Below are 23,303 nucleotides of genomic sequence, written 5' to 3'. Positions count from 1 at the left end.
CAAAGAAAAAGGTTAGAACTGTTTTGGATATTATAGAAAACCCCTAGACCTGACATGAGCATCTGAGAAAGCCCAGTTTCTCCCTGGGTTGTGTGAAGATTAGAAAAAGCATGCAAGGTTTGCCCCAGGTAGAGAAACTGAGACCCAAGCTGGATGTGTGGTGATGCAGGCCTGTCACCTCAGCACCTGAGAAGTGGGGGCAGAAGGGTCAGGAGTTCACAGTCAACCTCAGCCACACAGTTGAGGTCAGCCTGGGCTACATGAGACTCTATCTCAGAAAAAAAAAAAAAAAAAGTAGAAAATGTGGGCTGGGGAAGTGGCTCCACTGTGCAGTGCTGGCCCAGCACACAGAAGGCACCCGGTTCCATCCAAGCACCAAGAAAAAGTGTTTAAAGAGCAGAAGAGATGTAGACACTCTGGAAGATCCAGGCAGAGGTTGGAATGAGACGTCTCCAATCCAAAGTGCCCCAAGGATGGCTAGAGCTGCCAGAGACCAGAGGGATGTCAGGAACGGATCCTCGGAACCTTATGGGGCACGTGGGCATGATGACAGCTTGATTTTGGACTTACACTTTGAAGAGCTATCAAAGAATACTTTCTGTTGTGAAAAGCTGCCCAGCCGCAGCTCATTTATCACAGCAACCACAGGCCCTGGCACTCACTACCTCGGCACTCACCATCCCTCACACCTGGGCTCACTTGTTTCCTTGATTGCTGTGTTATAGATGGAACCCAGGGCCTTGTATATACTAGGCAGGTGCTGTAGAACTGAACTACACACCCAGACCTCCTGGTTTTCTTTTTCTTTTCTCTCTCTCTCTCTCTCTCTCTCTCTCTCTGGCTGCTGTCTGGAAATCTCTCCTTGCTTCTGTTGTGTGCATCAATATTTCACTCTTTTTCACTGCTGAGTAGTATTCCATTGTATGGACGTACTGCAATGTGTCATCCATCCCCAGTGGGTGGACATCTGGGTTGTTTCCAGCTTTTGTCTATAACAAATAAAGTTGCTATGGGCTTTCATGAGCTGCTGTGTGAACATGTTCAGTCAGCCTTCAGTGTCTGGGCTTTGCATCTGTGTACTGGATGAACCCACAGATGGAAACTATTTGAAAAAACTTGTTTCCATGCTGCATATATGTGGCCTTTTGGTCAGGAGATCCCAGACAACAGAACATAACAGATGTTTCCATAGATAGTATCTACCTGGGACAGGGGCAGCCCTTAGGTAGAATCTACAGGAGGAAGCCAGGCGTGGAGGCTCCCATGATCCCAGCACTCACACAGGAGATTTGCTGTGAGTTCCAGGCCAGCTGGGCCTACAGAATAACACATCTCAAAATAATGGAACAATAACAAAACAAGTGGCAGGGGAAGGGGGTGCTGGTGGTGCGGCCTGCTGGTGGAGTGTGGGTTGAGTGGGCAAGGCTCTGGATTCAAGACCCAGCACCAGAGTTAGATCTAGATCTGGGACTGCAAGTACATGCTCTGTGCAAATATCACTGCCAGGGCCTGGACCTCCTGAAGCCACGCCCCCAGAAACAACTGGTTTTGTTTTCTCTTGGAGAATTACCCCTTAAATAAGACGGTTGGATTTTGTGGTAGCTGTGTTTAATTTGGGGAGGAAGAGGTTGAGACAGGACCTCATGTAGCCCAGGCTGACCTCAAACTTGTTACATAGCCAAGGGTGCTCTTAAACCCCTGTTTCTCCTGCCTCCCTGTCCAACCCCTCCTGAGTGCCAGACTACAGGCCTGCACCACCATTGACTGGACTTCATTTTGCTTTAGGTTTACAGCAAAGCCCTCCCAGACACCCCCCTCATTCTTCCCAGATCACAGAGTTTTCCTTATTATTTCTTTGTTTTTGTTTTGTTGAGACAGAGTCTCCCTATAGCTCCAGCTGGCCTGGAACTCACTATGTAGACCAGGCTGGCCTCGAACTCACAGAGATCCGCCTGCCGCTACCTCCCGAATACTGAGATTAAAGGTGTGTACCACCATGCCTGGCTCTTATTAGCTTTTTAATTTGCTGTATTTATCTGTGTGTGTGCAAACCCGCATCCATGCTACAGCTGACATCTGGAGGTCAGAGGACAATTTTCAGGAGTCACTTCACACCTTCCACCATGTAGGACCTGATGATCAAACTCAGGGTGTCAGACTTGGCAGCAAGCTCCCTTACCTTATGAGCCATCTTGCTGGCCCCTCTCTTTCATTTTCTACGCAGCATTCTACATATGTTCTGGCTGAAATGTTTTTTTGTCTTTCTCACAATGGCCTGCAGCAGCGTTAGCTGTCACCACAGTGGCAGGAGGCCATGCCTCACCCTGGACTACATCGGCCTTTTCTTTTGCCATCTGACATGATGCGGGCAGCTCTGTTCCAGTCCCCATCTTTGATCAACCTAATTTAATCTGATTCTTCATTTAGTACAAAGTTAAACAGATCGGAAGTGCTTGTTGAATGTTATCCGCTATTTCTCTCATGGTGAGATGCTCTTCTGGAATTTTCCTCTTTTCATCTTTTCGTTGAATGAATGAGGCTCTCTGAAACTCAGCTTTCCTCTGGTCCTGGAATTACAGCCCCAAGCTCCCGGCATGGTGCCCTTCCCAGCACAGCCGGCTCCAATCTGCTAATATTGTTTTTAGCATTTTTGCATGTGCTCTCCCCTGGCTGGTCCCCGGCCTCTCTCTCTACCCTGCTGTGGAGTCAGTTCTTGCAGGAATTCTGGAAGCTCGGTACAAACTCCACCTGGTGACTCACCCCTCAGCTCCTGAGACCCTCCCCAAGAACCACTGGTCCCTGGCTACCCTGCTGACCACCCAAGAACTAAATGCAAAGGCCTTGCCCCCGACTCATTCTTGCCTCATGCCCCCTCCCCCTCCTGTTGACTTCCCCAAAGGGTCAGAAGGTGCCCTCCCCTTTGGCTGGAGGCTGTGTCAGTCTCCCCTGCTGATCTCGGCATCTGAGGCTGAGGCCAAGAGAGGCTCTGCATTCCTGTGGGATCTAGGGCTACCGGAGAGCTCTCAGAAAGTCAACTGACCAAGGCAGGCCCTCCTTTCTGCCAGACCAGGTGTACCTGTGCTCAGAAGCCCAAGGATCCCCTGGTGTGGAGGTGCACACCTGTCACCACAGCATTTGGGAGGTAGAGGCAGGAAGATCAGAAGTTCGAGGCTATCCTTAGCTACACAGTGAGCACAAGGCCAGTCTGGGTTGCATGAGACTCTGCCTCAACACCCAGACAACCAAATTGGAGACTCAAGATCTGTCCTACATCAATTTGTCCCCACAGACAGGTCTCACACTGGGGATAAAACTGGGATTGTCCCCCAGAACCAGGGGCTCTGCAAAGTTAGCTCTCCCCACACCACCTCGCCTAGAGTACAGAATCCCAGTGAGACCACCATGCTCACGGCAGTCCGTTGCTGTACCTCACTGATTTTCCACGTGCTTTGCACTAAGACCTGCCCTGGTGATAGGTTATGCAAGGAGCAGCCAAGATGCACAGTTGCCCAATCAGACTTCAGATTGTGCTGGACTGTAGGGGCTGGAGAGATGGCTCAGTGGCTAAGAGCACTGTCTGCTCTTGCAGAGGACCCACATGGCGGCTACAAACCGTCCTTAACTCTAGCTCCAGGGGAATCTGAAGCTCTCTTCTGACCTCCGAGGCATTGCACAGCACAGTTGCACTCACATACATGCAGGCAATATACTCATACACATAAAATAAAAAAATAAAAAGTCCAGCTTCATAGGGCTGGAGAGATGGCTCAGTGGTTAAGAACACTGGTTGTTCTTGCAGAAGACCCAGGTTCGAATCCCAGCACCCACATGGCAGCTAATGACTGTCCATGGCTCCAGTCCCAGGGGATCCGACAGTGCAGTCTGACCTCTGAGGGCATTGCATGACACGGGTGCACTTACCTACATGCAGGCAATACATGCATACACATAAAAAAAAAAAAAAAAAAATCCAGCTGCAGCTGGGGATGGTGGGGGACGCCTTTAATCCCAGCACTCAAAAAGACAAAAAAAAAAAAAAAAAAAAAAAAAAAAAAAAATTCAGCTGCTGGGGACAAGTCTCAGAGGTAGAGCCCCTGCCTAGAATTCCCCAGTGAGGAACTGGGCTCAGTGGAATGAGAGGAGAAAGGGACACGAGTAAGAGAAGAAACAGAGGAAGGTTTCTGGTTGGTAAGTGTGAATCTTGGGACTGGAGAGCTGGCACACTGAGCTCTCTTCATCCACTGGCCAAAAGCGCTGGCTGCTCTTGCAGAGGACTTGGGTTCGATTCCCAGCACCCACATGGCGGCTATGAACCATCCTTAACTCCAGGTCCAGGGGAATCCGAAACCTCTTCTGACCTCCGCAGCATTGCACACAAGGGTGCACTCACATACATGCAGGCAATACACTCATACACATAAAATAAAAATAATAGCTGGGCTTGGTGGCACACGCCTTTAATCCCAGCACTCAGGAGGCAGAGACAGGCGAATCTCTGTGAGTTCAAGGCCAGCCTGGTCTACATAGTGAGTTCCAGGACAGCTGGGGCTACAGGGAGACCCTGTCTCAAAAAGACCAAAATAAGTAAATAAATAAAAATAATAAAATATTTTTTACAAAAAGATGAAGGAAAAGAAAAAGTGTGGGTGTCAGAAAGTTGGTTCTGAAGTACCCCAGACTTTGCCCTTGTGGGGTGGGGAATGTGCTCAGAGCAACTTTGGCCCCAAGCAGAACCCCCTCTCAGGGTGATGGTAAAAGCCCATGTTTGATGTGGGCAAAGAGTCCCCAGATTGTGACTATCAGGGCACAGGGGTATCAAACACTCCATATCGGTGGCTGTGGAGGAGAATGGTCAACCCCGGAAAGCAAACAGGCCCTCGGTCTCTGCTTTGTGTCCTGGAGGGGCCATGTCACGTGCTCGATCTCCGTCCCCACCCTAGCCCATGTGGCTGGCTTGTCATTTTGCTCGGGCGGTTTCTGGAGTCAGTCAAACATTTGTTTTTGAGACAAGACGCCTGCAGGTGAGTCACACCCTGGTCACAGCTTTGAGCACAGCTTTGACATCTGAGGGACATGTAGGGCTGCAGCTGGCCAGACCTGGAGGTAGCTCAGTGCCTGGGGTGTCTGTGGCCTTGAGTCTTGGGAGGGACTGAGCACAAAGCCCTGGCCAGGGACCTGGGAACCTGAGTGAATTCCAGTCTCAGGAATTGGAAGGGAACTTTGACATATGCTAGAAGTGGGTGGATCTTGAACCCAGGACCCTGAGTGATAGTAACCAGACACAAAAGGCCCCAGGCTTGTGATCCCACTGACTGGAAACCTCCAGAACACATCAGTCCAGATACTAGAAGCAGATCAGGTGCCTGGGAGGGGACAGGAGAGAGTGCTGATGGGGACTGAGCTCCTTGGGTGATATGGAATATTCTGGAACTTGACAGAGGAGGGGCTTACATAACAAACATATCAGCCGGGAGTGGTGTCACCTGCCTTTAATCCCAGAACTCTGGAGGCAGAGGCAGGTGGATCTCTGTGAGTTCGAGGCCAGCCTGGACTACATAGGGAGTTCCAGGCTAGCTGGGGCTACAGGGAGACCCTGTCTCAAAAAGGTTAAACAAACAAACAAACAAACAAACCAAATGGTTGCAGATTTGTCAATTTCATGTTATGTGAACTTCGATCAAATAAACCAGGGATGACTGTGCACCCCTGGCACCCCAGCACTAGGGATATCAAGGCAGGAGGATCAGGAGTTCAAGGTCAGCCTCAGCTACTTGTTGAGTTTGACGCTAGCCTAGGCTACAGGAGCACTTGAGTCAAAAAACAAACAAGGGGCTGGGAAGGCAGCTCAGGGAGTGAAGTGCATGTCCTATAAGCATGCAGACCTGAGTTTGGATCCCCAGAACCCGATAAGCCCACAGAAAAGCTGGGCATGGTGGCCTGCATCAGCACTAGGAGGCAGACAGGAGAAACCCTGAGGCTCCCTGGCCATCTGGTCTAGCAGTACTAGTGAGCTCCAGGCTCATCCCACCTGAAAACAAGGTCCAGAAGGACTCAGGAAGAACTGAGGTCAGGTTCTGGTCTCTACACATTCCCAAACACCACACACAGACACATACACACACACACACACAGGAAAGCACCTGAAGTCAAGCTCTCCACACACATAAACACCATTCATTCACACACAGACACACACCACACAAACACACACACACACAATAAATAATAAAAATGTGAAAGTGCCAGTGAAATGGCTCAGCAGGTAAAGGCACAGCCAACAACCTGGGTTCAGTTCCTGGGACCCACATGATGGGAGGTAAGAACAGACTGTTGTTCTGTTGTCCTCTGACCTCCACACAAAGTGTGAAACACACACACACACACACACACACATACAAATTAAATAATGGTACACACTAAAATAAAAGTTAAAAAAAATTGAATTTAAAACACAATAAAAACAGAACAACAAAAAACATTACCAGGCACAAACCTGTCATCCCAGCACTGTAGAGGAAGAGGCAGGAGGATCATCGCAAATTCCAGGCCACCCTGGAGACAGCTTGAGACCAAACCACAAACAAAGGCTGGAGAAATGGCTCAGTGGTTAAGAGCACTGGCTGCTCCTGCAGAAGACCGAGTTTGATTCCCAGCACCCACATGGTGGCTAACAACCATCCCTAACTCCAGTTCCAGGGGATCCAACACCCCTTTCTGACCTCCGTGGGCACCAGCACTCAGTTGCACACAGGCATAAATAAAAAGAAATTATTTTTAAAAAATCACAAATGAACAACACCACAATGAAAACAATTTAAAAATAAATCTTATTATGTGTGTTTTACTACAATTCTAACAAAGAAAAACAAGAAATGTATCATCTTTAAACCACAGATTCCAAGAATGTGGCAGGTCACAGCTGGTTCTCACCAGCCACCTCTGTGGCTTCATTCTGGATTCTCGAAGTGGCAGAGACCAGGGCTGGCTGAGGCTGCTCTTGGGAGATCCCGTCTGATGGCCAGGAGCTCCAGGTGTGATGCTGGACTTGGTGACACTGACACACAGAGTATCTGGCCATTCATTTCGGGACCAGGAGCTTGTTTGGAAATTTGGGTTCATTTCAGGTGAATTGACACCATTGTCTACTAAGATATTGGTCGTGATTTTTCTTTTCTATCCACAGCTGGGGAAAGAACCCAGAGAAGCCCCTGGCCCCCCACTGGGGGACTCTAGGCGGGGGCTCCTTACTACACTCCAGCTTCAGTGTGGCCCTGGGTGTCTCTGGGGCCTACTGTGAGATAACCCAGTTTGCTCTGGCTAGACGGGCTGGGCTTGCTGACTGAGGTTGCGTGACCTTAGCAAAGGTATTCCGTATGCATAAGATTGATGCCCGACTTTGAACAGATGAATCTGGCAAGCAAGTGTGTGAGAAATGTACCTTCTAGGAGGAGCATACAGAAGGTGTCTACTAGGTGTTTCCCAAGGTGCTATATCAGAGGAGGTGGCTTAAAACATGAACAGAGCTTCTCCTCCCTGTTTGCCTCCTTCCCCCTCACTGCCCCTCCCTCTCCTCTCCTCCCCCACCTTTTGAAGGTACTGGAGTCCCAACCTAGACCCTCATCATGCTGAGCCTATGCTCTAACCACCGAGCTACTTTCAGTTTGGATCTGTTTCTGGGCTGTAGCAGTGAGGGCAGCTCCTAAGCAGCCAGGCTGAGATCAGGAGGGACAACACCTGGCGCCCTGCCCTGCCCTGCCCCGCATCCTGCTGGGCTAATGCCCGAGAGGGTCCACACACTCAGTGTTCTTTTGACTTGTGATTGGTTCAGCTCCTGCTGGTATTGTGATGACTGACATTGAAGCCCATGCTAAGCCAAGGAGGTCTATGACTGAGCCCTCCGCAGCCCAGGCAGCCTACAGTAAACCCTAAATCAATGATGAGGGACCATGAAGCTCTGAGATTGAGCCAGGCAGTGTGGCTCATGCCTGTCATCCCAGCACTCAGGAGGCTAAGGTAGGACCAGCTGAGTCTATAGGAAGACCCTGTCTCAAAAAAAAAAGTATAGGGAAATCCAACCTCAGTGTGACACAACCTAAGAACTGTCACGCTGGTATTTCTTTTGGGGGGAGGTTCCCCTCTTCCACCATGTGGGACCTGGGAATGGAATGAACTCAGGTAGATTAGTCACGCTAGGCAGCAAGTGACTTTACCTCTGAGCCATCTTGCCTGCTGGTCCTGTCTTTCTTAAGTTTTAAAATCTCTTCAAATCATGTTAACGCCTTTCTTTTCTCTTACAACAATAGTATCATTGACCCTTAAATGTACTTTCATTTTTTTCTTTCACACAGGCTCAGGTGTGTCTTCCTGGGAACCTGGAGGAGGCGGAAGGAGGATCTCTAGGTGTGGTGGTGATCTTGCCTTTAATCCCAGCAGTCAGTTGGAAAGCAGAGACAGGCAGATCTCTGTGAATTTGAGACTAGCCTGGTCTACATAGTGAGATCCAGGCCAGCCAGGACTACATAGTGAGACACTGTCTCAAAAAATAAAATAAAATAACTAAAAAAAATAAAAAATAAACAAAAGAAAAATGTGACCAGTTTGTTCTTGGCCCCTGGAACATGGCACAAGCTATCCCTGCCCTGCCTACTGCACCTGAAAATTTTGGGTTGGTAAAAAAGAAGAGGAGCTCCCTCACCCCAGAATCTGGTTGAGGCCTCCCACCTGCAGAGAAGCAATAATTCCAGCAAATCACCAACTGCTTAGCCTTTTTCCCTCCCTACTGTAAACCTGCCATTTTCTTTTTTTAAAAAATATTTTGTGAGCCGGGCGTGGCAGCACACGCCTTTAGTCCCAGCACTTGGGAGGCAGAGGCAGGCGGATCTCTATGAGTTCAAGGCCAGCCTGGTCTACATAGTAGTTTTAGGACAGCTGGGGCTACAGCACAAAAAGACAAAAAAAAAATTTTTTTATTATTTTATATGTATGTGTGTATTGCCTGCATGTAGGTAAGTACACCGTTCGTGCAATGCCCTCAGAGGTCAGAAGAAGTGGTCAGAAGAGGTTGTCGGATCCCCTGGGACTGGAGTTACAGACAGTTGTTAGCTGTCACGTGGGTGCTGGGATTCGAACCTCGGTCTTTGGCAAGAAGAACCAGCGTTTATTATTATTATTATTATTTTAATATTTTATTTATTATTTTTATTTTATGTGTATTGCCTACATGTAAGTAAGTGCACCTGTGTTGTGCATTGCCCTCAGAGGACAGAAGAGGCTGTTGGATCCCCTGGAACTGGAGTTAGCTGCCATGTGGGTGCTGGGATTCAAACACGGGTCTTCTGCAAGAACAGTCAGTGTTCTTGACCACTGAGCCGTCTCTCCAGCCCCCAAACCTGCCATTTTCTAAGGATCTCACCAGGAACCCCATTTATAGGGAAAGGACAAGCACTAAAGCCCTGTGCAGCCTTAGAGACTCCTGGCTCCATCTCACCAGATTATTAATCTGAGGTCCAAGGCATCTCCAGAGCCACCTTAGCATCTTACTTATGAAAAGAGCAAAAGAGGGTACTTGCTGCAAAGCCTGAGTACCATTCCCAGGACTCCCACATGGATGGAAGGAGAGAACTCCCACAAGTTGTCCTCTGACCCCTGCACACGCAGTATGGCTCAAGGGCACACACACATACACAAACACGATAAAAAAAATGTAATTTTTTTTTTTCGTCTTTTTGAGACAGGGTCTCCCTGTAGCCCCAGCTGTCCTGGAACTCACTATGTAGACCAGGCTGGCCTTGAACGCACAGAAATCCTCCCAAGTGCCGGGATTAAAGGCTTGTGCCACCAAGCCAGGCTTAAAATGTCCTTTAATAAACTGAGTCCCTCGGGGCGTGGTGGTGCACCCCTTTAATTCCAGCAGAGGCAGGAGGATCTCTGTGAGTTCGAGGCTAGCCTGGTCTACATAGTGAGTTCCAGGCCAGCTGGGGCTATAGGGAGATCGTCTCCAAAAAAAAAAAATCAACAATAAATAAATAAATAAATAAACAAACAAACAAACAAACAAACAAACTGGAACCCTTCTTTGGAGCCCCACACCCGAGCTCCATGGTGAACTTACTCTCCCTGCAACCACCCTTCCTTTCTTTGGTAGTTAGCTCCAACTCTTAGTCAGACTGGCTCATCTTGAAATTCTTTTCCGTGTAGACACCAAAGATCCTGTTGGACGTGAGTCAAATTCCCCAAGAGTTTAAGGAAAGTCCTGAGGCTGCTGCGGGCGAGGAGCTGTGCATCTGCCCTTGCAGCCCCCAGTGCATGTCTCGGCTTCTCCGTGTGCGGGGGATAAACCCTCGGACCCGCTCCTCCCGCATCCCTGTGCCCCTTGCCAAACACCGCCCCAATGGCACAGACTCCTGTTCCCATTATCACAATCTCCGCACAAGCGAAAACAGCGGGACCAGACCAGACCAGACCTGGTGACTGGGGGGAAGGAGGCTAGAGGGCTGAGCTAACAGTAAATGAGCAAGGCTGGGGAGGTGCGGGGGTGCAGGTCGTACTGCAAGGCACTGGGGAGCCATGGGAGGCTTTGGAACAGGGAGGTGTCCTGGGTGACTGAGGGCCCAGCAGCCTGAGGAAAGTGGCCTTTATACAGCGGGACCAGACCAGACCAGACCTGGTGACTGGGGGGAAGGAGGCTAGAGGGCTGAGCTAACAGTAAATGAGCAAGGCTGGGGAGGTGCGGGGGTGCAGGTCGTACTGCAAGGCACTGGGGAGCCATGGGAGGCTTTGGAACAGGGAGGTGTCCTGGGTGACTGAGGGCCCAGCAGCCTGAGGAAAGTGGCCTTTATTTGTTTTTTTTTGTTGTTGCTTTTTTTGGGGGGGGGGGTGAAGGGGTGAGGGCAGGGTTTCTCTGTTGCCCCAGGTGGCCTGAAACTCACTATAGACCAGGCTAGCTTAAAACTCACAAAGATCAGCCTACTTCTGCCTCAGCAGGATTAAAGGCATGTGCCTGGCCCTCGGTTACATTTTAGGCAAACTGTATCTACTCTCTCGGAGCCTCAGTTTTCCCGCCTTTACAGTGCAAAGGATGCCTGCTGGGCGGGAAGCAGCTATTGGCCTGGCACCGTGTTTTCACAGCACAAAGGGTTGCAAAGCCAGGCTGACTTCCCTCACGGACCTCGTGCGTTCCCTGGTGGCAGGTCGACTAAGTCCAGGTAGCTGCCGTTGGACCATGTGTGAAGTCGCCGCCGCCATTTTTTATACTGGCGGCGGTCATCTTGGTAAGGTCAACGTTGTAGACTGTAACGTCTACATTCCTTCCTTGTTCCTCCCTATCTGAATTGAGCGCAGAACGAGGAAGTTTGTGAAATAGTCTACTTGTAAAATGAGTAAGAAAAGCTGGCGACTACGGTTAATCACTTTGGCTTGGATTAAGCCTGGTCAGTTTCGCCTCTATTAAGATGGCGCCACCAAAAACGTCAAGAGTGGCGCGGCACGGCGCGGGTAGCCGAGCGCGCAGGCGCGCGATGACGTCTTTGGACACGCGACCCGGCCGGCACCGGGAGGAGAGGTAGGAGCTGCTGTAGCGCGGGCGGAGCCGGGTGGGCGCGGCTCGGTTCTGGGGGTACCCTCAGCGGGAAGACGGAACGGGACGTGGGGTGCTTGGTGACGGTCACTTCCGGCGCGCAGGCGTGACAGGCTCGCGGGACGCCGTGCCCATTCCCGCTGCGAGGACCAGCGGGGAGGGCTTCTCGGAGGAGGCGGCGTCGGCTGTGCTGGTCTTGGGGCTCCCGCCGACACTGCCCAGCAATCACAGGGCTGCTTTTTGAGGGGGAGTTTTTGAACCCATGGTCCCACTGTGTAGCCCAGGCTGGCTTCGAACTCTCGGCAATCCTCCTGCCTCAGCTTTCCACGTATCACAGGCGTGCGCCCCCGATGCCTGGCCTAGAAATGTTTTCTCATTGTTGCGCAGGTTGGGAACTTCAAGGGCGAGGTGCTGACTTAACCAGGTTCTTGGAGCGGGCTCTATGCCTTCTTTGCACACGGCCCCTTTTATGCTCCCAACCCAGTGAAGAAAACAATTTGTCAAATAATTGTGTAAATGAATGTACTGTAGTAACCCAGACTGCTCATCGCAGCATTTAGGAGGCTGAGGCAGGAGGATTGTGAATTCCAGGCCAGCCTGGGGGACGTATCAAGACCTGTCTGGGGAAAAAGAAAAAACTAACCCCAAATCCACCCAAACAGGTGGAACAGTTTGTGAAAGAACAGTCTGGTGAGAATCAGAGGGTCTAGGAAAGCCTTCTGCAAGGGGGGAACGCCTGAGCTGGGCCCTGAAGTTTAAATAATAGTTTGCAAGCCCGGGTGTGGTGGTGCACACCTTTGGGAGGCAGAGGCAGGCTGATCACTGTGAGTTCGTCAGTCTGGTCTACAAAGTGAGTTCCAGGACAGCTGGAGCTACAGAGAGACCCTGTGTCGACCCCCGCAAAATAGTAGTTTGCAAGTGAGGGGCTGCTGGGGCTCAACTGTAGAAGGTAACACAGGCCTGTCATCCCAGCACCTGGGAGGCAGACTCAGCAAGATAACGAATTCCCGGCCAGCCTGGACTGTAAAGCGAGACCTTGTCTCAAAACGGCAGGAGACAGAATCCTGGTGCAGGGCAGGTGTGAAGGGCCTGAGGCACAGGGCTGATTGGTGTGCTTGGAGACCCAGAAGGAGGCAGGTGTAGTGTCTCCGGGGAGAGGGGAAAGGGCGCTCCACATTCAGCTGTGCACACAGCACCCAACCAAGCCCTCTCTCCCTCCTGTGGTACCTAAAAGGGGCTTTGGCAGCTAAATAAAAATGCGCTTGTCTCTGAAGATACCCTTCCCCACCTGCCGTCCTTTTTCAGTCCGTCCTCCAGTCATTCATGGCGTGGCATTGTCTGTATAGCACAGCTTCACTCTTGCTACAGGGCCTTTGCGAGCCCTGTGGCCTGCCCAGAACCCTTGCCTGAGCTGCAGATGCACAGGGTCCGGATAGGGAGCGGTGCGGTCCAGAGATAGGGAACCTCACACAGAGATGGACTGACGGGGTTGCTGGCCTGGTGGTGCTGGGCCACCCCATGCTGCCCTTATTTTTTAGCACCAGGCTAGACATGTGGGAAAGGCAAAGAATGTTCTAGATGAGGGCACCACAGTTGGGAATTCTGAGGCTCAGCATGCTGCAGTCCTTGAACAGATGGGTTTTTGTTTTGGGTAGTTTTGTTATTTTGTTGTTTTTATTTTATTTATGTGTATGAGTGTTCTGTCTGCATGTATGCTAGTGCACCATGTGTGCAGTGCTTACAGAGGCCAGAAGAGAGTGTTGGATCCCCTGGAATTGGAGTTACGAATGGCTGTTAGCCATCATGTGGTTGCTGGGAACCAAACCTGGGTCCTCTGCAAGAGTAGCCAGTGCTCTTAACTGCTGAGCCATCTCTCCAGCCACTTTTTTTTTTTTTTTTTTTTTTTTTTTTTTTGAGATAGGGTTTCCTTGTACTCCCAGCTGCCCTGAAATTCTCTATGTAGACCAGGCTGGCCTTGATCTCACAAGATCCTCCTGCCTCTGCTTCCTGAGTGCTGGGACTAAAGGTGTGTGCTGCCACTTTTTGTCTTGAGACAGGGTCTCCCTGTAACCTGAGCTATCCTGGAACTCTCTATGTAGACCAGGCTGGCCTTGAACTCACAGAGATCCGCCTGCCTCTGCCTCCCGAGTGCTGGGACTCCAGGCGTGTACCACCATGCCTGGCTCTCACCATTAGTTTTTAATTATTACTATTTTTTTTTTTGACACAGTCTGTATAGCCCAAGGTGGCCTGGAGCTTGTGATCCTCCTGCCTCTCACTCCCAAGTGCTTGGATGGCAGGTGTGTACCACTGTACCTGTAAGAAGGAAGAGGAATGCTCCTCATTTCTGGTAGCAAGGCTCCCCATTCACCTCAAGGAGGCTTTAGGGGTCAGAGGCCAGCCTCAGCCTCCTGTCAGCAGCCAGGCACTTTGCCTTCCCTATGCTTGAGGTTCGGGGACTTATAGTTGAGTCTGTATATGCACAGTGCCTGGCTGAGGGCCAGGCAGTGACACCTGTGTGTCCTGTCATTTGCTGGTGTCCAGTGTGGGTCTGACAAGTTACAGGGGGGGACAACCTTGCTGTGGTGTCCCCCAAGGTGCACAGATCCCAGGCCATTAGGAACAAGGTGAGGGGACTCAGGCTCAATATATACTGCCATAGAGTATTACTCATCCAAGAAAAGGAATGAGGCTTTGACACACACTATATAGCATCATGCTAAGTGACAGCAACCAGACACAGAAGACCATGTTGTGTGTGATGTGTTGACAGGAATTGTTCCCAACAAGCAAAACCACAGAGTTGACTGGGTGTGGTCACACACGCCTTTAATCCCAGCACTAGGGAGGCAGAGGCAGGTGGATCTCTCTGAGTTCAAGGCCAGCCTGGTCTACATAGTGAGTTCCAGGTCAACTGGGGCCACAGGGAGACCCTGTCTCAAAAAACTAAAAACAAAATACTGATTTGAAAGAGTTCAGATGAAACTCAGCAGGAGTCCCTTCCTGGAATCCCCCAGTAAGGGTCTAGGGGCATGGCTCAGATGTAGAGCCTCTGCCTAGAACCCCCAGTAAAGAACTGGAGGTGTGGCTCAGGGGTAGAGCCTCTGCCTAGAATCCCCCAGTGAGGGTTGGGGGCATGCCTCTGCCCACCTGCTCCTCTCCCACCCCTGTCTAGAATCCCCCAGGGAGGGGCTGAGCTGTCTAGCTTATGTGAGGCTCTGGGTTCATATCCCAATGGTAAAGAAAAGCCCACTTTGAGGAGCATGTGGCTGCCCCTTTATGATCCCACCACTGCCGAAAGTTGGGCAGCATTTCGTTGCCAGGCCGGCCTGGGCTATGTAGGGAGACGCTGTTTCATAAATACCCAAACCAGTAATTTGCACACTTGGTAATTACTGATTTTGACCTGGGCCTGGTAGCACGCACCTTTATTTAATCCCAGCACTTGGGATGCACGTGGATCTGAGTTCGAAGCCAGCCTGGTCTACATAGTGAGCCCCTATCTCAAAAATTTTTGATTTTTGCATTTCATGTTTCCTCTTCCAAAATAAAAGCCATAAAGAGAAGAGAGAGGGCCTCCAGTGGAGGGGAGGCGGGGGCGGGCCCTGGGCAGGGTGGGCGTGGCTCCAGGCCCGGCCGCCTCCTGCTCCGCAGCCTGCCGAGGGATGCCCAAGAAGTTCCAGGGCGAGAACAGCAAGTCGGCAGCGGCCCGGGCACGGAGGGCTGAGGCCAAGGCGGCGGCTGATGCAAAGAAACAGAAGGAGCTGGAAGATGCCTACTGGAAGGACGACGACAAACACGTGATGCGGAAGGAGCAGCGCAAGGTGGGTGCGGGCGCCCGGGACTTAGGTGTCGATGCCGGCTCCGGGAAGCCACGGAGGTATCCAGCGTCAGAGGCTAGACCCGGTCCCTGGGTAGAGAAGGCGGTGCGGAGGCCGAGGAAGTGGGTGCTGGGTCCCTGGCCCTAATTGCGCCCCCATTTCTAACCAGGTCCTACTGGCTCCTGACTCCCCTGTGAGCGCAGGATAACTGGTCTGTGGAGCGAAGTGGGCGAGGTGCTGACAGGCCGCGCTCACCAGGTGGCGCCAGCGACTCGCTGCAGCTTAGCTGGTCTCACCCTGCTGGGCCAGTGAGGCCTGTTTTATTTGTAGTTTTGGGGTCCTTTGTGAACTAGGCTGACCTGAGACTCCTGTGTGTCGATGCTTCTGCCTCAGCTTCCCCGGAAGCTCCGGGGACTCCAGGCCAACGTGACCAGACATTTTTGATGTCTCATTCAACACTATCGACCACTGCTCTGATTTCTTGGAACTTTCTGGAAGCTGATCCTGTTCTTGGGTGGAGGGACTGGCAGAATCCACAATCCTGGCCAGGCCTTCTGCCGCAGGACAAAAGGGGTCATTAGAAGACTGGAGACTGGGAAATGCCGGGCGTGATGGCGCATGCCTTTAATCCTAGTACTTGGGAGGCAGAGGCGGGAGGATCTTTGAGTTCGAGGCCAGCCTGGTCTACAAAGCGAGTTCCAGGACAGCTGGGGCTACAGAGAGACCCTGTCTCAAAAAGACTGGGAAATGGGGTCTTCCTAATACTGTGGCCACCCTTTGGTAGGCTGGGCAGGCGTTGCCTGTGCAAAGGCTGTAGGGCAGGGTGGAGTTAAGGTTTGGGTGCCAAGCATGCACAGAGCAGTCGCAGAGGGTGCTGCCTCTGGCTTTGGGGGAAAACAGACAGACCTTAGTGGCCCTGCCGAGGCCCATCCTGAGTGAGCCCATGGTTGCCGTCAAACACCCTTGGATTGGATGGCAGACACTTTCCCACCGGCGGCTGTGGATGGGGACTCTCAGCTGTCCAGATCGGTCTAGAGATACATAGGAGTGTGCCGGTCTGGGCAGGCACAGGTGTCTGATAGGTGTGGCAGGACCGCACTGCAGCTTGAAAACCTAGAGCCTCACGCTGCCCCTTGGGGTGTATAGGGAGGGAGCAGTGGTCACAAGGTCCCCTATCCACCCAGTGTCTGGCTGCGCAGCATGGCAAGGCAGGTTCTACAGGCCTCACCCAGCCAACCAGACAGGTCCAGACCTTCCACACCCTTCATGTGTGTTGGGAACCCAGCAGCTTCTCTGAGTAGTCCCTCAACTCCAGCCGTTAAGTGGGTTTTCTCTTCCTCCTGTGGCTATGCCTCAGGGCCTTGGCACCTGCCCACTGTGCTGGGCCGGCTCAGGCTTGGCTCCCTGGTTCCCTGTTCCAAGCGAGCTCTCCAGACCCTGTCGCCTTCTCAGGAGGAGAAGGAGAAGCGGCGCCTGGAACAGCTAGAGCGCAAGAAGGAGACGCAGCGCCTGCTGGAGGAGGAGGACTCCAAGCTCAAGGGTGGCAAAGCCCCACGCGTGGCTGCGCACAGCAAGGTCACCCGCGCCCAGATCGAGGACTCGCTGCGCCGGGACCAGCAGCACCGCGAGGAGCCAGGTGGGTTGGAGCCCGGGGGTGTCCCAGGGGACCCAATGGCCTTCCTTATGTCCCGCGCCCCCATTGCACCGGCAGAAAAAGCCAAGAGTCACCTGGAGGTGCCGCTGGAGGAGAACCTGAACCGCAGGCTGCAGGAGGAGGGCAGCGTGGAGGCCCGCTCTATCGAGGACGCCATCGCGGTGCTCAGGTGGGCGGGGCCTAGGTGTGCCCTGGGGGCGGGGCCCCGGGCAGTTCTTTACGAAGGAGTAAGTCCTATAGGGAACCCCTTCGAGATGCCGGCCTCTCCCCTTCCCCTTCCCTCCTCCTCCTTCCATCCCTTCCCGCTACATCCTGCTGACCGTTTGTCCTCCCCAGCGTGGCGGAGGAGGCAGACCGACACCCCGAGCGGCGCATGCGCGCAGCCTTTACTGCTTTCGAGGAGGTGCAGCTGCCCAGGCTGAAGCAGGAGAACCCCAACATGCGGCTGTCTCAGCTGAAGCAGCTGCTGAAGAAGGAGTGGCTTCGCTCCCCCGACAACCCCATGAACCAGCGTGCGCTGCCCTTCAATGCACCCAAGTGAGGGGCTGCACCCCACCTCCAGCTCACCCTCCCCACCAGGATCCCTGGATTCCTGAGAGTTCCAGACTCCGAGCTCTTCCGGGCTGCGCCTCCATCACCAAGAGGGTCCCCGAGTGCTTGCGCCCTAGAGCCCGGCAGAGCGCCCAATAAAGGCGGCGGGTTGTCATGAGGCCTGTGCCCGGTGTGCGGTGTGTGAGTGGTGGGGTTGGGGCTGCATGGACACTTGTTCTTCCTGTCCAGCAGGCAGGGGTGGTCAGAAAGGTACCAGGACTGAGCCTCCCAGCATCTCTACCAGTGTCTACCCTGAGCCTGAGGCTATGTGCAGAGAGCTAGGCCGAGCATGAAGGAGTGAAAGCAGCCTGGAGAGAGGCCCACAGTCTGCATGGGCCGAGGAAAGGGCATGGCCGCTGTGGACAGTCGGCGTCCACCGTCGCCGCGTCTCTAGCTTAATATGGCTGGATGAAAAGGGGGCAGTGGTCAGATAATCGGAAATACTTACCAGACTACAGAGCATCCAGGGGAAGTGGAGCTGAGACCCGCTGCTGGCACTAGGGATCCTATGGAGCATAAGATCTCATGATGGAGAAACTGAGGAAGCAGGGTGGGGGCAGGCAGAAGGACCTACCAGGTCTCTGGCTCCCTCCCTACACATACAATGTTACCCAGGAGTCACCTGCCCATCTCTGCCCTTCTCAGTCCCTTAGTTTCATCCTCCCCAAGCATGTCCCCCTCAAGGTCTCTGCCCTATCAGCTCCTCATACCAAGGAGGATTCAGGTCCCCACAGATGTCCCCAGCTTCCAAGGGGCAGGGCTGGGCTGAAGGAGTAACTATCCTAGATTGGGGCTTTGAAGGACGTATAGGAGTTCTGCACCCACTAAAGGCAGAAGGAACCACTGATGATAAGGCCTGGCTCTTAATATTCTACAGAGAGGTACATTATTGTTTGTGGCTGAAAAATAATCGGGGGAGACCTGGACAGTAAGTGTAAGGTTGCCAAGATAACAAGGATTTCAAATACTCAGAGCATTTGGCTAGCACCTTGGAGGCCCTGGGTTTCAGCCTCAGATACCCAAAAGAAACAGACAAACCTCAAGCTGGGTAAACCGGTGCACACCTGTTATCCTAGGCTCAGGAGATGGAGACCAGAGAGTCAGTTCAGGAACATCCTGTGCTACATGGTAAGTTTGGAGACAGCCTAGGCTACATGATATTCTACCTCAAAGAAGAAAAAGATTGAAGGAGGGTGTGGGTTGGCTGTGCAGCAGGATGGGACTCAGAACTAAAGGGACACAAGATCTGGGGGTGCATTGGAGAAGGTGGAAGAGCATGGAAAGGCACCCACTCGGGGTGGGGGGACCAGGACATGACATTGAGAACACTGCTTGCCTAGAGTGAGGTGGGGATGTTGCAGGCAGATCAGCCACTGGGTACCAAGTCCTGGCCACACATTCTGGTTCATCCGTGTTCCTGTGTCCCTTGCCGATATCCATATTCACACACCATGATACACACCTGGAGGCAGATAGGGAAATGAGGCAACATTAGCCTGGCAGCTTTGGGTGCCTCAGAAGGTCAGTAGCTGCCCACAGAATGGATTCAGGTTCAAACAGCACATGTGCTTCCAAGATCAGGCAGGTTAGCCTGGCATACACTTGGGAGACAAAGGCAGGAAGAGTGCCAAGAGCTCAAGGCCAACCTGGGCTACAAAGTAAGACCCTTTTTTTCTTAAAAAAATATTTTTATCTAATGTGTATGATTGTTATGCCTGCATGTAGGTAAGTGCACCCGTGTTGTGCAGTGCCCACGGAGGACAGAAGAGGCTGTCGGATCCCCTGGAACGAGTCATGGGTGCTGGGATTTGAACCCAGGTCTTCTGCAAGGACAGTCAGTGTTCTTAACTGCTGAGCCATCTCTCCAGCCCCATCTCCCTGTAGCTCCAGCTGTCCTGGAACTCACTATGTAGACCAGGCTGGCCTTGAACTCACAGAGATCCGCCTGCCTCTGCCTCCCGAGTGCTGGGATTAAAGGCCGTGCGCCACTACGCCTGGCAGAGTAAGACCTTTTTAAAAAAGGTTTTGAGGGCTCGCAAGATGGCTCTGTGGTTAAGAGCACTGACTGCTTTTGCAGAGGACCCAGGTTCAGTTTCCAGCACCTACATGGCAGGTAACATCTTTAACTCCAGTTCAAGAGGCCCAACTCCCTCTTCTGACCTCCACAGGCATTGCATAGCACAGATGCACTTACACACAGGTAACACACATAAATACTCATACACATAAAAAAAGTAATACAGAATATTTTTAAAATAAAAAGGGTTTTGAGGGGGCTGAAGAGATGGCTAAGGGCACATACTGCTCTTCCAGACCACCTGAGTTTGATTCCCAGCACCCACATCAGGCATTCAGGTGGCTCATAGCAGCCTGGAACTCCAGCACTGCTGTCACATGCACAAATCTACAGGAGCACACACACAGTTTTACAAATAAAATACATTAGCCAGGGTGTAGTGGCTCACGCATTTAATCCCTGCACTTGGGAGGCAGAGGCAGGTGGATCTCTGTGAGCTGAGGCCAGCCTGGTCTCCACAGAGAATCCAGGTCAGCTGTGGCTACAGGGAGACCCTGTCTCAATAAGACCAAATAAATAAATAAAACATTATTTCTTTAAAAAAAAAGTTTTCTCCTGCTTCAGCCTCCCGAGTGCTGGGACACGTGTGTGATAGGTAAAAAGTTGGCAGAGAAGGAGCGAATGGATGATGAGGCACCGAGGCACAGCTAAAACTCCATCAAAATAGGGTTTATTAGTAAAGGAACACATGGGGCAGATTCCCTTCCGGGCAGGGAAAATGTCTGCCTGGGTCTTGAGCTGGGGTCTTTTTAAAAGGGAGGCTTCTGCTTCCTGCAGAAGGCAGGAAGACTTTTTTTTTTTTAAGTTGGAGGGTGGGGGGGAGGGGGAGAGCAGGACTGTTAAAACCTGTCCTCTTTAGAGATCAAAGGGGAAGCCTGCTGTGTTGACCAAACAGTGGAGAAAAGTCTGCTTCTCTTGACTTCAAAGACCAAGGTGCTTATCAGCTAGGTTCCCTTTTCTCAGAAGTCCTTGGGACCCTCTTGGTGAGGGAGTAGGGCTAACTGAACCTTAACATTCCAGCCTTTGTGTTATAGGCTAGGGGGCATCATTGTCGTCTAGCCACTTCCTGCTAGACAGGGCCGACATGGGGGGGGGCCTGGATTAGGGTTCGGTCAGACAGTGGGGGTTCCCTCTTCATGCATCTCAACAGGGTCCTCGATGGTTGACAGGCGCTTGTGTACATGTGGAGGGAAGGAAAGTAACAACTGATTAAAATTAGTAAGAGTCAGTTTTTGGAGTTGGGCCTGAAAATATCTGAAGAGGCCAGGGGCAATGGTTAGCCCCAGGGTAATAGCCCCCTTTTTTTTTTTTTTTTTCTTCTGCCAGGGCTGAACTTGAGAGTGATGGACTCAGGATTTGTTTTCAGGTATTTTGATAGCTGTTGGAGGGGCTAGAATCAGTGTCAGTTACCCCTAGGCTTCTAGATAGGGAGAGAAAACAAATTTAGCCATCATTTTATTTTTTTAGGCTAGAACAATAGTGGGTTGCCTCCCTTAGCTCTAAGTGGACACTACAGTATTGTAGACCAAGATTTGAAGCCTTACATCTGAGTAATGTCTTATTAGGAACAAAGTCATCAATGAGAGATAATTGTCTAAATAACATAAGAACTTACATCTAATGTCTGGATTGTGTAATCCCTTGAACTCTTAAAATATACCGATGACTTTAATTTTTGGTTATACTTTCCTTTTGGGTGTTTAAGGCCATACTGTTGGCCCAAATAAACCAATTTATTTTTACTCTAAAGGTTGTATGAGGATTTGGACCTCAGGGGTCACATGGGCTTGGGGGGAGCCCCTGGCTCCTCAGGCTTTTCTTTTACCAGTTCCATCTATGTGAAGATAAGTCAAAAGGTCCTGCTTGACTGGGGCTTCGCTTGAAAGCTTGGAGGAAATGTTTCCTTTGTGTTGACCCTCCTCTTTGCAGACTGGACACTGGTTCAAGTCCATCTTCTGGGGTCTCCATGGCCTCCCTGAACAAGAGAACAGGTGACTCACCAAAGTTACAGGACATTTTGAGAGATGCTCCATAGTCTCCTGGAGCTTAGTTGACCTAGGAGGGCAAGGAACAAAAACTGTCCCATTACGTCCCTCTGACCAGATTGGTATAGGCCCCAATGTCTAGCTATTAAACACCCAAGAAGGTTAGTTACACCAATCTGGTACTTTTACCTATTATGTTATGTGGATAAAGCATGGGTGAAACCCATTTTTAGATAAACTTTTACTAGACATCCTTAAACTAGTTGACTAAACTATGCCCTTACCTGGGGATACTAAGTGAGACTTAGCCCCTTCTAAGGTTTTAGTATTAAACCAATGTTTGATTACATTAAAGTTTTCCTGGGGAACTAACGAATTCAGTGAGCTTACTTACAGAGATGACTGAGGGGTTGCTGAGGTCTATGAGTGACCTGAGAATATTTGCACTGGAAAGCCCTTACCCAGCATGGATGTTGACTTTTTTATAACCTCATGGGTCAAACCCTCTCTTCACAGCATTTGCCTTCCCAAGATTACATACTATAGTCCTTTTCAAAAGTAGATCATTTGCAATTAGGGCAGAATTACATACAGGTGACAGAGAAGAATGGCTGAATACTCAGGTGAGGGTCCAATGATCCTGCTTACCCCTCCTTTAATGAAGGAACATAACTGTCACCAGACCCCAGCTGTGATAATTTTTAGTAAGTAGACACAGCTGAAGTCATGAAGAACGCAGTTATTTGACTTAGGATGTGTAGCATCATCTTATTAAAAGAACATGGAACCTAAATTATACACATAATGTAATGTTAATATTACCCATGTACATATTGTGTTTTATAAGTTTTTAGGTAAATCTTTTACCTTATGTAGTTTAGTGAGTGGTCTATGAAAACCTTGCTTTAGGTGGAAAAAGCAATTGGTGCATAGTTAAACATTATCGAATTGACATTTACAACCTCCAGCATGATCAATTAGGGAAAACTGTGCTATAACCCTGTTTAGACTTTATAACTGTTGGAGTGGAAGAGATGGGAAGGGTGTCCTGTCCATGAGGGGACGGAGGGACAGGGGTATCAGAGGCAGGGTCTGGAATCAAAGTAGAAGTTAGATACAGGAGGGATAAATGGGTTATTTGAGCTAGAAGCCAGAATAGGGGAGACTAGGGAATATTTGGCAAGGAGGTGTTTAAGGTTTTGGATATCCTTAAGTAGAGGAGAGTTAGGGGAAGGAGAGTGGGTGATGGATTTAGAGTGGCACTGGAGAGGGGAAAGGTTATGGTATGGAGAGGGAGTTCGAGTTGGAGAAAGGAGGAGAGATGTGTTGGGCCCTGGAATGGGAGGCAGGGAGAGTATAGCAAGGGGACAGACAGCAAGGGGAGGACTTGGCTGGGCCTCAGGCTGGGGAGCAGGAGGAGCTTGGGGATGGGTCCTAATCTCCTAATCGGAGGCAGTTTATTGGCTATGACAGGATCAAAAAGCTGAGGTGGAGGGCTGGGGGGGCAGGGGGAAGGAGGCCCCTGGTGAGTTGGGATCCCATGAAACTGTCTTATCGTAGCAAGGGGACAGACAGCAAGGGGAGGACTTGGCTGGGCCTC

General features: G+C 51.1%; 1 protein-coding gene across 1 annotated transcript; it reads left to right on the top strand.

Moving 5' to 3' along the window:
• The first annotated feature begins 11,498 nt into the window (after positions 1 to 11,498).
• On the top strand, positions 11,499 to 17,760 carry Ccdc124 (coiled-coil domain containing 124). Its single transcript, XM_008824573.2, has 5 exons — positions 11,499 to 11,560; positions 15,230 to 15,399; positions 16,849 to 17,032; positions 17,108 to 17,219; positions 17,387 to 17,760. The coding sequence occupies exons 2-5, from the start codon at positions 15,241 to 15,243 to the stop codon at positions 17,589 to 17,591; spliced, it is 660 nt and encodes a 219-aa protein (XP_008822795.1). The 5' UTR covers positions 11,499 to 11,560; positions 15,230 to 15,240; the 3' UTR covers positions 17,592 to 17,760.
• The last annotated feature ends 5,543 nt before the right edge of the window (positions 17,761 to 23,303 follow it).

The sequence above is a fragment of the Nannospalax galili genome, unplaced genomic scaffold (genome assembly GCF_000622305.1).
Source record: "Nannospalax galili isolate Female #2095 unplaced genomic scaffold, S.galili_v1.0 scaffold529, whole genome shotgun sequence".
Taxonomy (NCBI): Eukaryota; Metazoa; Chordata; class Mammalia; order Rodentia; family Spalacidae; genus Nannospalax; species Nannospalax galili.
This window is presented reverse-complemented; position numbering and strand designations above follow the sequence as displayed.

Coding starts and splice junctions, on each gene's coding strand:
- Ccdc124 (XM_008824573.2), top strand. CDS start 15,241: ATGCCCAAGAAGTTCCAGGGCGAGAACAGCAAGTCGGCAGCGGCCCGG. Junction 17,033..17,107: donor GCAGCACCGCGAGGAGCCAG/GTGGGTTGGAGC, acceptor TTGCACCGGCAG/AAAAAGCCAAGAGTCACCTG. Junction 17,220..17,386: donor GACGCCATCGCGGTGCTCAG/GTGGGCGGGGCC, acceptor TGTCCTCCCCAG/CGTGGCGGAGGAGGCAGACC.